The following is a 13,854-nucleotide window of genomic DNA, read 5'->3' as shown; positions in this document are numbered from 1 at the left end:
CGGGGTGCCTTTTGCCCCTCCGGGTTTTCTGGCGGACGCCCTTTGCTCCTCGGGTAGGCTTTTGGTATCCTGGCCTTCCCTTCTCCTTGTTCTTGCTTCCTTCTGCTTGGTGGGGGCTGGGCCGTCCTTCCTGTCCCCATGATACATCCCCTGTTGGGGCTCTGTGTTCTTCCAAGCTGGTGAGGTTCTCTCGCAGACCCTCCTCCCCTATGGGTATGTCTAGGGTATCTATACTACGTTAAGGAATCTGCGGCTAGTAGTCTCTATAAGATGTACAAGTTACTTTCCTTCCGTAACGATGTATCTGGTAGAGATGATTCTAGCCGTAGATTCCTTCACGACCCGCCTTTCCTCACCGTTCTGCGAGGACCCTTCAGCTTGGTCTTCTGCACTCGCCTCCCTTCGTGTGGCATTTGTCTTCTGCAGGTGCTCTCTTTCTCTTCCTCCCTGGCGGGATGCTTAGTTCTGTTTAATTGTTCCACTCCTTCTTTTCTGGTGATTGGACAGTTGGTTCATGTGTACTTTTGCATCCCTGCACCCTGGTTCTTCCAATGTGGGACCTATTCATAATCCCCTCCGCAATCCTCTCAGTTGGGGTTTCTTGACTGTGCCTCAGCCCTAAGCTTTTTACAGGGGATATGATACTCCTTGATGGTGTTGTCTTGGGGTGCTTTGTTGTTTCTTCTCTGTTCCGGCCTTGTTGCCCTTCACTTTTATAGATTGTGGTTGCAGACTTTCTGTCGTCTGCCACATCATTTTTAACATGTTTTTATCTGCCTCCAGGGAGGTTATTGCCTTCGCTTTGCAGGGTTGCTTCTCAGAGCGGTGTTCTGCTCTTTCCTTTCCAGGACTTTCAGTAACGCAATGCTTGACACTGTCCCTAATGGTGCTGTTCCTTACCATTCGCTTCTTCCCTTTTTGTTTCACTAATTCTTTTTCGCACACTCTTCCAATACTTTCACAGTTTTGTTTGTGTTGGCTCCGCGTTGTGGCACGGAAAAGTTCTCCGAAGAAAACTGACGTCAGCGCGCCGGGGTGGGACTTATGTGACCTCGCTGACGTCACGTCCGCGGACTACGTCTGGGCGGGGTTGCATGGTACCGCCTCCGGCGTGCAGAGATGCTATGGCAAAGATTTTCCGGATCCAGTCTCACGCCTGGGGATAATTCTACGTTAAGAAATCTGCTGCTAGAATCATCTCTACCAGATGTACATCATAATGGCTGATGCACTTACAACCCCGGAGAATGGACTCCGAAGTTTGTAGGGGTTTTCTGCTCATTCAGACAGAGGCACCTTCAAACTTAAAACAGAGCACCCTGCCTTCAGGAGTGAAAGGCCTGCCTTAGGGGTGACTTATAGGTTTTAAGTACAGTGACCTCAGATATAGGGAAACCTATATCTCTCGTAAGTAGTGCTAGCACCAGCTTACACAGGCTGCAATGGCAGGCTCGTAGTCACAATTTGAGTGGTCTCCCATGTGTGGCATGATACATGCTGCAGCCCATAGGAGACCCCTGGTGTACCTATGCCCTGGGTACCTCAGTACAATATATTAGGGACTGATAAGGGTTCACCAGTAGCCAATATGGGATGTACCTAAGTACTCACCATAGTCAATTTAAGTGAGAAAGCACAGAGACTGGGGTCCTGATTAGCAGGATCCCAGTAATACTAGTCAAAAACCATAACAAAACCAGGCAAACAATTGGGGTAACCATGCAGAAGGACCTTACCTTCCTACAATCGCACTCAATAGCGTGGACATCTTCCCAACCCTTCTCCACTAGTGAGCCGGTCAACACTAGAAGACCAGCAATCAACATCAGGACTTTTATTACTTTCTTCTTTCTAGATTAAGAATCTTGTTCAGAACACTCTTGGTGATAGCTAAGATATCATCATTGAGTCAGACGCTAATAGAATTGGCTAGCAGATTGTGGGTGCCCCCTGGCAGTCATTTCAACCAGGAGGTTTATAGTCCATGGCCAAGAAATCCCTTCACATCAATGCACTCTAACTTTTTGCGGACACTTTTGCTATCAAGAGCTTGACCAATCAGAAATTCAACACTTCTCCAAATAGTCATCCTCTTAGCCATAAGGTGTGCCAATAAGGTCTGAGGAGCAAGATCAAACCTCTCTCAGGTCTCTCCAGGGGCTATTGTGATTTCTTTAGCTACACCTGTTGTGGCAGAGTATGTCCCAACTATCTCAAACTCCACAGTTGACAATGTCACCTGGCACCTTCAAGATTCAAACGATTGGTAGTTAGATTGCTACGCCTTCTGTGATCAGGGTACTGCATACTCATTATAGCACTGCCTTAAAGCACATGGAGAGTACACCTTGGGCTTTCCTATTGTGACTGATCATCTGGAAAGTGAGAAAACTAAGTGAGGCTAGAAAGATTAGATGGTTGGTCTCCTATCTAAACCGGTATATGCTCCAGGTTGCTTTGCTTCAGATGACCTACCTGGTTCATGATGGGTAGGAAAGGCTTGCTAGACTTTGGTGTAGCCAGCGTTTTCCCCCTCATCTTACAGTATGTATTCATAAGGAAAGGTTATATTGGTGCATACGGAAGCAATGTTCTGCTTTGTTCAAGTTACTTTAGATAAAGAGGGTAGGTTCATCATTGTTCATGGATTACTATTTATTATGTCTATCGCCCTCTTCAGTGCATATGGCCCAAATGTAGATAGTCCTTGTTTCTTAAACAGTGTCATTTTGACATGTATGATGGTTGACCCCTGGGGGCGGGGCAAATCTAATGCAATCAGGGAGGTTACTTAAAAAAAAAAAATGTTATTGAAGTTTTAAATATAGATCGAGAGGAGCAGGAGGTGTTGCAAGTCCTGTCAGAGCACAGTATACAGCAAGTTACAAATATAATAATTTCAGCATGTAGATCGTAGCCTCATAATTCCAAGACCTCTCCCAACCATGATCAGGGAGGAATTAAAGGGAAGGAGGAGGGGCAGGAGGGGGGAAAAGGTCACCACTCAGAAGGATTTGAGCAGATGTGAATCTTATAGAACGTTTTCAGCATCACTTCCAGGGGAGCACAAACCATGAGCAGCACCCCGAAGTTCCCACCACAGGAGGCACCCCAGGCACCAGGCATAACATCCACTAATCTGCCTCCTGCATGTCAGGAGTAGTGTCCTCCAGTCCGTCCCCAGTCCCGCACACCAAAGTACATCTCAAGTTGGGACGAGATATCTTTACGATGTGAACTCACTGCTATCAATTCCCAAAAGGCAGATAAGTTATCCTGACAGTACGCCGCAGCCTTTAGCCAAACATCCTTCTGTGGAACTGGGCGGCAACCCAGGTGCATTGCCACTTGCCATTTGGCCAGCAAAAGTAGGAATGCAGTCAACTTCCTCAGCTCCTGGGGGACCTCCTTGACAAAGCCTAGCAGTGCAACCTGGGGAGTGCGCTCCAGCTGCATGCCTGTGAATTCATCAACCATATCAAAAATATCATGCCAGAACTTCTCCACTCCCGGCCAGTCCCAGGGCATGAGTAGAAGATCAGCACACTGTGCCGAGCATTGGGTGTCTCTTGCATCGTCTATAATGCCTAACCCGGTGCAGTCGTTCCGGGGTGCAATAAAGTCTGTGTTGATACTTAAAGTACTACTAGCCGCAGATTCCTTAACATAGAATTATCCCCAGGCGTGACACTGGATCCGGAAAACTTCGCCTCAGCATCTCTGCGCACCGGGGGCGGTACCACGTGACCCCGCCCTGACGTCATCCGAGGAAGTGACGTCAGTGAGGTCAAATAAGTCCCAGCCCTGGCGTGCTGACGTCAGTTTACTTCTTTTCCGCGTGCAACGCGGATCCGGTGTGTGATCCTTCGCCTGTTTTCAGTCCTCTTCAGCGCTCTTGAGTTGGGAACAGTGTGCCATGCATTTGGGCATCAAGACGTGTGCTTTGTGTGCACGCCAGATGTCGGCGACGGACCCTCACACTATTTGCATGTGGTGTTTCGGCGAGCACCTAGACTCTACGGACTGCGAGGCTTGTTAGCATCTCAATCTGTAGTCCCGGCGGGAGCGCCGGATGAAATTGCTGTCGGCCCGTTTGTCCAGGTCGGTCTCGTCGCAGCGTTCGTCTCCATCCCCGGACGGGTCCAGGGGCCGCCGTTTCCGGCTGCGGCATCGTCCTTCGCCGGGGCCCCATGGGCATCGTTTGCCCGCCGGTTAGTTTTGTAGCTTGCCACCAAGTTTCTTTCCCCCCCGCGACGCCCTACGGAGGCGAGTGTGGCCTTTGTCCGGGCCATTTTCACAGCCACTGGCATTTTGCAGATGGGCAATCCGGTTGCTCCACTTCCTACGGACCACTTATTGGAAGTTCTCCACCAGGGCTCTGGTGGGGGGGAGCCGCTTCTCCCCTTTTAGGCGACGCTCCACAACTCTTTTCTGGGGGCGCCCAGCCACGGGGGATCTGGTGCCTCACCCACTCGTTCACCGCCACCGTCCTGCTCCGCAAGATCCGGTCTGCCTTTTTTCCCACCCGTCTGCCCAGGGGCCTGTCCTGCGGGCTGCTTTTCCTTTCCTGCCTTCTGTGCTGCTCCTGCCATCGCGGGAGGCCCGGTGGCTGGACTCCTGGGGGCGTAACATTTTCGCCTCCAGTAGCGCTGCTCTGCGCGCCCTCAACATGCTTTCAGTGCTGGCCAGGGCTACTTCCGATCCGTGGGATTTCGCGGAGTCCCTTCTGTCTCGCGCCTCCCAGGAGGAAGTCCGCGCTGACCTGCGGCACCTTGTGTGGGATGGTCGGGAGTTAGCTACATTCATTCTCTGTTCGGCCTTGGACGTCTGATTCCCTTTGCCGCGTTATGGCGAGTTCCGTGGCCCTCCGCTGCCATGCTTGGTTGCGGGATCGTGTCTTTCCAGAGAACGTTCGGGAGCGTCTTGTGGATTTACCCTTTGATGAGACTCTGTTGTTTCACACCCACGCGGATTCCGCTATTCAGAGACTCTTTGCGGGGCTCCGTCCCCCTCCCCCTCCGTAAGCTTCGGTTGGCCGGTCCTCCGGCATCTTATGGGAGGCAGTTATCCTACCTTTCTCTTTGGGGCCTTATGTTTTGGTTGGCCCGTTGTGTGCTGTGTGCGGCTTGGGATGCCTTCGGGCCCTTCAGTTGGCCCCTCTGTTCTTTTTGCTGCTGGTTCAGCCCTTCAGCTTGTGGTGAGTGTTTTTTGCTGTTCAGTGCGGCTGTATAGGTCCTCAGGTTGGACCCTTTGTGTCTTTTTTGGCAGATTGCTAAGCCGTCTGTGGTGTTTTCCACAGGTCTTTTCGGTTCTTGACCTCTGCTGCAGGTTTCCCTAAGAGGTGTTTGGCTGGTTGGTAAGCCGTCTGTGGTGTTTCCCACTGGCCTTTTATGTTCGTGGCCTCTGCTGCGGGTTTCCCTAAGAGGTGTTTCACTGTTTTTGCTCAGGGACGATTCGTACCCTAGGTGGGGTATTTGTTGGCTATTGTATAGCCCTGGCACGCATGGATACCTTCTCCGGTTCCTTGCGTTTTCCTGGCGTCACGGTATACGGCTTGGTGCGGTCTCTCTTTTTCTTACGCCTTTGCGCAACTTGTGTTGCTCCAGGTTTTGTCTTGCTCAGTATCCGAGTACTCTCCTTCTATAGGGTTCCTTCCCTCTTAGCCTCTGGATCGCCGGACCGACCTTTGTCGTGCTGATTACAGCGTCGTGTCTTGGTGTTTCCACCTGGTTCTCCGTGTTCTGAGGAAACTGGTTCACCTGGTGCTCTCCTGTGTTCTGGTTGCCGGTCTTCGGTCGGTACTGCCTGTATCTTTCTCCTCGGGCTGGCCCCGCTTTTGTTAGGGGGCCGGTGGTGCTCCTTGTCTTGCGGTCGACTTGTTCTGAGCTGCTGCTTCGTAGTATGTACCAGCTGTCTACTGCGCATGCTTGGTAGTTTTGGTCCCCCTCCATGGGCCTCGCTGTGTCAGCATGTGCTCCTCTCCCTTGCTTGTTGGAGCTTTGCGCGTCTGTGTCTTCTTTCTCACGTCTGCGCTTCTCGACTGTAGGTCCGTTCGGGCTTGTTCCCTGCTTTGGGGTAGACACCCATTCAGCAGTTCCCTTCGCTGTGTGTGTGTTCTCCTGTGGCGGCCTCTGCCTCCATTCCTCCTCTTTTCCTTGGCTTTGAGGGTTCTTTCTTCCTCTGGTACTCGCGGGGTGCCTTCTGCCCCTCCAGGTTTTCTGGCGGTCGCCCTTTGCCCCTCGGGTAGGCTTGTGGTTTCCTGGCCTTCCCTTCTCCTTTTTCTTACATGCTTCTGCTTGGAGGGATCTGGGCTGTTCTTCCTGTCCCCATGACACAGGCCCTGTGTTCTTGCAGGCGGTTGGGGTTCTCTTGCAGACCCTCCTCCCCTCTGGGTATGGCTAGGGTATCTATTCTAAGTTAAGGAATCTGCGGCTGGTAGTCTCTATCAGATGTACAAGTTACTTACCTTCTGTAATGATGTATCTTGTAGAGACGATTCTAGCCGCAGATTCCTTCACGGCCCGCCTTTCCTCCCCGTTCTGCGAGGTCCCTTCTGCCTGGTCTTCTGCACTCACCTCCCTCGGGGGGGACTTTGCCTTCTACGGGTGCCCTCTTTCACTTCCTCCCTGGCGGGATGCTTCGTTCTGTTTATTTGTTCCACTCCTACTTTGTGGTGATTGGGCGGTAGGTTCTTGTGTACTTTTGCATCCCTGCATCCTGGTTCACCAGTGCGAGGCCTACTCCTCATCTCCTTCAGCTATTTTCATTGCTTGGGATTTCTTACTCCTCTGCAGTCCTCTAGGTTGGGGGCCCTTGACTGTGCCTCAGCCCTACGCTCTTTCCAGGGGATACGATGCTCCTTGAGGGTGTTATCTTGGGGTAACTTGTCGTTACTCCTCTGTTCCTGACTTGTCCTTCTCTGTTTTAGATTGTGGTTGCGGTCTTTCTGTTGCATGTCACGACCTTTTGCACATGTTTTTCTGCCTCCAGGGAGGATGTCGCCTTCGCTTTGCAGAGTTGCTTCTCAAGCAGTGCTGTGCTCTTTCCTTTCCTGCCTTTCGGTAACACAGTGCTTGGCACTGTCTCTAATGGTGCTGTTCTCACCATTGGTTATTTCCTCTTTTTTTGTTTCCCTGATTTTTTGCACTGTTCCCAAACTCTCCCAGTTTTGTTTGTGATGGCTCCGCGTTGTGGCGCGGAAAAGTTCTCTGAAGAAAACTGATGTCAGCGCGCCGGGGTGGGACTTATGTGACCTCGCTGACGTCACATCCGCGGATGATGTCCGGACGGGGCCGCGTGGTACGGCCCCCGGCGCGTAGAGATGCTGTGACAAAATTTTCCGGATCCAGTCTCACGCCTGGGGATAATTCTACGTTAAGGAATCTGCGGCTAGAATCGTCTCTACCAGATACATCGTTACCGAAGGTAAGTAACTTGTACATTAGTTGGGCGTTAGCGATTGAGTACAACAGAAACGCCACTCTTTCTTTGACATGGAAGCTGCAAGGGCTTTGGTCCATGCCGGTCTAGCGCTAGGGACACACACCTGCACCCTTTCCTGCATGCCGGCATATAGCCTGGTGAGGAGCCTGCACGGGGATGGGTCCATACGGACAGCTTTAAGGACCCTGAACGTAGGGGCATTGTAGGGAATGATCCATAAAGCACTTGAACCGCCACTCGCAGCTGTTAGTAAGTGAACATGTCCAGCATGCTGATGTCATGGCCCTGCAGAGCCTGTTGTGATGCAATGAAGGAGCCAGTGGGATAGATGGCACCCATGGTATGCGGAAGGTTATATTTCTGAGGACATTCTCAACTGCTAGATAATATGACTAGAAGTGGTCAGGCGTAACTCTCATCCATTTTAATACGCACTCCACAGGCCTCACAAGGTGGTAATAGTACTTGGGAGATGCTGCAGACAATTATTAGTCACCTCTGATCTTCTGTTAGCCATTATCGAATACTATACGCAGCTCTGCTTCTCGCAGCCTGCCCCTTACAATGCCAACTTGGATGTGATCACAAGGACCTGGTTGGAAAACCAGGACTATGAAACTTTGATGCAGCCAATCTTAAATAATAAATGCCATTAGATGCATGTCATTGGGTAAAATCCCCGGTGACAATGGGCTGACAATTAAATTCTGTATAGATTATTCACAGATTATACCTCTTCATTTATTCCCTTTGTTCAAGGAGGCAAGGGTGACGGGTTATACTACTGCGAACAATTCGAGCACCTTGAGAAGCTGAGATTATCATAACACTGAAGTTAGGATAACATCCTTAGTACTCTTCATAAAGGCCACTGTCTATAAGTATTGTAGACACAAAATTACTGGCAAAGATTGCCAGGAGACTCGCCATGTATGTCCGGCTAGTACTCCAGGATCAGTGTGGATATATTCTTGGGTCATGGCTGGAGCATCCTAGGGACACACTTTTTTCATGTGTCATGTGGTTTCACCTTACTGCCATGAGATATTCACTACAGTATCAGAAATTATTGATATCTATTGGCTATTCTCCCCACTAGTGCTTCTGTTGGGCTACATGAGGGATTTGCCATCCTTGTTTACATAGTTATACGCTGTGACCTTGATTTTTTTTTTTTTCCTCAACCTTTTTAACTATACTGTAGCGATATCAGATAGCCGCGACGCATCCTCACTACCTTTACCTCAGTGCTCCTGTACTAAAGATTTATGGGACCCATTGTGCAGCTTTGAAGTGGGAGAAGGGTATACATCTGGGTCATGCCCCCTGAAGTAGTTGCTGGCTTGACAGACATGCCAAGTGGCCTTGTGTAGTGTGCAGAGATTGAGGGGTGCACACTCACCTTTTCCTCAAATCAGTGCCTCGGTTAGCCATGACAAGTCCTCCAGTAGTTGGGATGAGTGAGAACAACAAAATGGTGTAAAATATGAAAGGACGTAGATAACCATAAATAGGTTTTTCAAGTGAAGCCAACTAATATTTTTTGTAGTAATGAGCTTGCAAAACATTTGTAGATAGACGTATATGAATAAAATGATTACGTTTGACAGTTGTAGTCTCATCTGTACTGAAAAGGCAACACCCAAATGATGAGTAGCAGTTTGAATAGTCCGCTTTATTTGCTGATTTCTTTTGGGTAGACCCAATAGTTGTTCATCAAGAGGGCAACTTGGTGCTACATCTCTTTTCAGACATATTGCCATCACCAGGATTTGAAGGGAATCTTTCTGAAAATCATTCCATATTCATGCAAAGCATGTCTGCCTGAACAATGATTTGAGAACAGTTGCGTAAGTGGATCAAATATCACTGCAAAATCTTGAAGGATAAGGGAGCTAGTAATAATCCCACCTAGCTTTGCCTCCTTTTCTCATATCATAACTTAACAGATAAGGTTTAGGGTGAGCTTATGAATAGCGGCAAAGATTGCATGACGGAGACAATATTAAGTCCAGACTTATAGGGAAGCTCCAATATTAACTGCTTCTGAGCATTTACAGCTGTTCTTTCTTCGATATCAGAAGTTAACATGGAATGTTAAAAGGATACTTTTGATTTTTGGCACTGATATTAGTCTGTTCATTTACTTTGCATCTTGTCTTTTTTCAACACCGGCACTGCAACACTATAAATTAGTCTAAAGATTATTTTGAAGTTTAAATAATGTTTAAATGTGTGTTTTGGGAATTTATGAAGACCTTATTAAACCAAGTTAATATCTTGCATAAAGTGTTCGGGAATCCCTCTTTCAAGTGAAGCAATTGGGGGATTTACTAAAAATTGCTTTGATGTAGACCTAGTAAGTAACCTTTCCATGGTTGCTAACCTTTTATTTTATTCAAAGTTTTAGACAAATTAATTAATCTTTTGATAGTTGGTGTATTCAGGGTTTATATTTATACTAGGTAAGGATCTCCGGATCAGCATACAGACCACATTTCCAGTTCTAATAAAGTATGCCAGGTCACAGCTGGCTAGTGTATCAGAGGGCATTTTTGTCTCATCTTAATTTTACATACATGGTGCCAGCTTAATGTGCACATATTCATGAGCCTACTTGTCTTTTACAGGGCGGACCAAGTAAGACTGTACAAAAGCACTTGACTGGATTGTTTAATAGCATTCAGTCTTTCTACCATCCTTCAAACAATGGCCGGTGGTTGGTAAGTAACGGAGACGTATTTGATGGTGGCAGCAAATTAAAACTTTGTTAACTGTGAAGATGTTGTAACTCTTCTTTTACTTTGAATGTTTATCCTCCAGGAATTAATGTTTTAATAAGTCAATTTCTTTCCGCTGCTCTCATGCCACAAATCTATAAAGATGTCTTCTAAACAAAATACTCATGTACCCCAAGAAAGTTGATTGATGATTAAAAAAAACATACTTTTATGTTTGGTACATGTTTCGTTCTTCTGAGTTTTAATAATTTGTACATGATACTCTGTCATCCTTGCCATCTGACAGCAGCAAGGATACTGCAATGCTTTAAAGCTTTAACATTTTTGTAACACCTGTACCTCATCTAAATTAAGTTAATAACTTTTGAAGTTAGGTGTCAGAAAGAAACCTCTTCTCCATTTATGATATTTCATCTCTTACTTACTAAGCAGATGGAACACGGGTCTGCTGTGTTATTTGCTAATGGTACCTGGAGGGTTTTTTCTTTGAAAGGATTTTAAAACCGTTTATTAAGTATTACTTCTGTTTCTTATTTCACTTTTGTTAGGCATTTGTAAATTTTGAGTAGATAGATGAAAAAATTGACAGTGCCAGCATGCAGCTTTTTTTATTTTTGACTTCTTCAACCTCTGTAGCTGTGCTCATTATTTGATTAAATTGTATTATCAGAAGTAAAATCTTTTTTTAATAACTTGTGCTTGCTACCCCTCTCTGCTGTTACGTAATTATGTAAATTGATATTTTTATCCAAATCAATGGTTCTTGACTTCTGATGCATAACTGACACAGCCCTGCAATACAAATCTCACCTCACTGAGCTATTTTATTGTTGCCTCCTCCATGCACAATCGCCATCAAGCTTAATTAATAGGCAGATCACTTACAAAAGGCATTCATTGTTTGCATTAGGAGGAGGGATTCTGCTCCATTTTCCTTAGCTTGGCCCCACAGTTGAAGTACGCCTCATTCCACCATGCCAAAAGTGAGGAATTTGGGAGTAGTATTCAGCTGAAAGATCTTTCGTCCCCCATAATAATTCCAGAGTCAAGGTCATCAATTTGCAGCTTTGCCTCTACTAGAAACGTCTCCCCTTCAAATGTGTCACAGATTTGAGCTAACAAGAGCCATGGTTAGGGAACACATAGACTATTGCAGCATTATCTACTTGGGTGTCTACAAAGATTAATACCCAGCTCTAACCCTCTTGTGACCCTGCACTAAAATGCTGCAACTGGTCACTCAAAATTCTTCATATGGTAGAAACATGGGGACAGGACTCTGCCGGTCTATGGCCCTAGGCAGGATAATGCTCCTAATCCAAAATTGAGTGCAGAACGAAACTAAATGCGCTTAAGGAAAAGTCAGAAAACTGATCTGTGCTGACTCACCTGCAATTAATCTGGTTTCTTAAGGGAATTGCAATTGAAGAATATCATATTGTGGCCCTGCATTTGCAGATTGGTCTTTAACGTTCCCCTTCAAAAAATTTACTTTTTATTCCTAACCCTTAGTCTTCTCAAGTAGCTGAATAGGAATGTGCTGTGATGTATATTCACCACAATTCGTAGCTGAATATGTTAAGATACAAAATGTCCTTTTCTGCTTCATTCAGTTTTGTTGAATGTTTCACATCCAGATCCATCAATCATGTCATAAAAGTTCTATGATGTTGACAATACCTTGTAGAGCTCTGTTACCCTACTGTGGTGTCCTGACAGTGTAATGGTAAAGTTAAGCAGACACAAAAGCAAGAGACTAGGCACCAACTAATGCCCAAGTTGTACGCAGCTTAAGGATGAAGAGCATTATGTGCTCAGCAAGATATCCGGAGAGCAGCTAATTTCAACATCTAGGAGTAAGATGGAGGAAAGTATCAGTGCAATAGTAGGGATTCTAGAAATGAACAGTCCCATTTACAGGCAATGGTGTTTTAAACACAGATCGCTTAAAATAGGGAGCCCGTGCAGATTATTCCGATACTCAGAAATAGGTGACTGGTGGGGAGGCCTATGATAAACTGGCAGACAAATTCTCAATTAATTCTAGATATCAAATACTGCAGACAGGAAAAAGACACGGGAAAGAGAGTCCAGGACATTCAGCCTGTTATCCCGATCTTTCTGCCTTTGTCTTGAATTTCGGTGAGGTCGACTTTACATCATGCTGGTCAGGCATACCAGATGGCATATGATAGCTCTGCAGCAGAATCTGAAGTCCCAGGGGGCCCAACAGCTAGAGGACCTCTCTGATCATATTTAGATTTCGGAGGACACTGCACAAGAACTGCAGAGGAGGTTGCTGGACCGCAATTGGGTCAGCAGCAGACCCCGCTCCTTTTCCCACCCAGACTTGACAGTGGTGTCCGGTGCTTAGCTTCTGGGTTGGGGTGGCTGCCTGGGAGAGGTGGAGATCAGAGGCCTCTACACTCTGGCGGAGTCCTGGCTCCACATCAACCTTCTGGAGCCATGCAATTGGTTTTGAAAGCCTCCCTTCCATCCATCAAAACGAGGCTGATACAGGTGCATACTGACAACACCACTGTGATGAGATATTACAATTTTGCCAGAAGGCCTTGTACCTCTGGAAATGGCTGGACCACCAAGAAATGTTCCTGTTGGTGAACCACCTAACAGCATCCTTGAATATCAGGGTGGAGTAGCTCAGCCGTCGAACCTTGCGGCACACAAATGGCAGTCACACTTAGAGGTGGTGTATTGTCTCTTCCGTGAATGGGGAGAACCGTGGCTCAATGTATTTGCCACCATCGAGATTGTGCGATGTCAGCACTTCTGCACGTTGAAGTTTCCAAGGTGTCTCTTGCTCACACACGTGCTCTGTCTCGAGTGGAACTCTTGACTCTTGTATGCCTTTCGCCAAAAGTTCTCAAGAAGGTCAGGACCTACCGGGCCAAAGTTATCCTAGTGTCTCTGTTTAAGGACAAGGATGGTGCACCAAAAAGCAAAATTCAGAGAACTTCCAATCTTATCAAAATTAAGTCCTTTATTCTTTTTGACATCTAAAAAGGCTCAGCCAACGCGTTTCGTTCCAACGGAACTTCGTCAGGGCTCAATATTCTCCTTATGGGTTCGAATCACAGATCAACGAGGCGCGTATAAAGATTTCAAAATGTTTTCGGTTCTTAGTCTTAAAAGTCATATTGCTCCATATTCAGAGCAATATTTGAAGAAGTGACATATTTCAAGTCTCGTTTTTTAGTAAAAATCCAAAGGCTGCACGAAGACGGTCTGTGCTCCTGTTCAATTCTCTGAAGGAGTTAATGTCTCATGTTCGGTAGTTCTGAGTGTGAAAGTGAGCCTTGCATGTTTTAATGCGCAAATTTAACCTAGGAAGCGTTTGTGCGTCAAATATTGCTCTGAATATGGAGCAATATGACTTTTAAGACTGAGAACTGAAAACATTTTGAAATCTTTATACGCGCCTCGTTGATCTGTGATTCGAACCCATAAGGAGAATATTGAGCCCTGACGAAGTTCCGTTGGAACGAAACGCGTTGGCTGAGCCTTTTTAGATGTCAAAAAGAATAAAGGACTTAATTTTGATAAGATTGGAAGTTCTCTGAATTTTGCTTTTTGGTGCACCGTCCTTGTCCTTAAATAGTTCGGAATCTGTGTCTTCAGTGGAGCAGAGGTGTGGCGAGCTCTGGACGTA

The 13,854-nt window shown here is 46.7% G+C and overlaps 1 protein-coding gene across 2 annotated transcripts in view; it reads left to right on the top strand.

Moving 5' to 3' along the window:
* The window catches only part of PSME4 (proteasome activator subunit 4), a 1,714,764-nt gene that overhangs the window by 265,142 nt on the left and 1,435,768 nt on the right, over positions 1 to 13,854 (top strand). For both annotated transcript variants that reach the window (XM_085612595.1, XM_085612594.1), the window contains one exon: positions 10,074 to 10,166. In XM_085612595.1, the coding sequence (XP_085468721.1) occupies positions 10,074 to 10,166 (93 nt within the window). The remainder of the gene's footprint in view (positions 1 to 10,073; positions 10,167 to 13,854) is intronic.

This window comes from Triturus cristatus, chromosome 6 (genome assembly GCF_964204655.1).
Source record: "Triturus cristatus chromosome 6, aTriCri1.1, whole genome shotgun sequence".
In the NCBI taxonomy this organism is placed as follows: Eukaryota; Metazoa; Chordata; class Amphibia; order Caudata; family Salamandridae; genus Triturus; species Triturus cristatus.
Note: the sequence above shows the minus strand (reverse complement) of the source record. Positions and strands in the feature narration are given on the sequence as shown.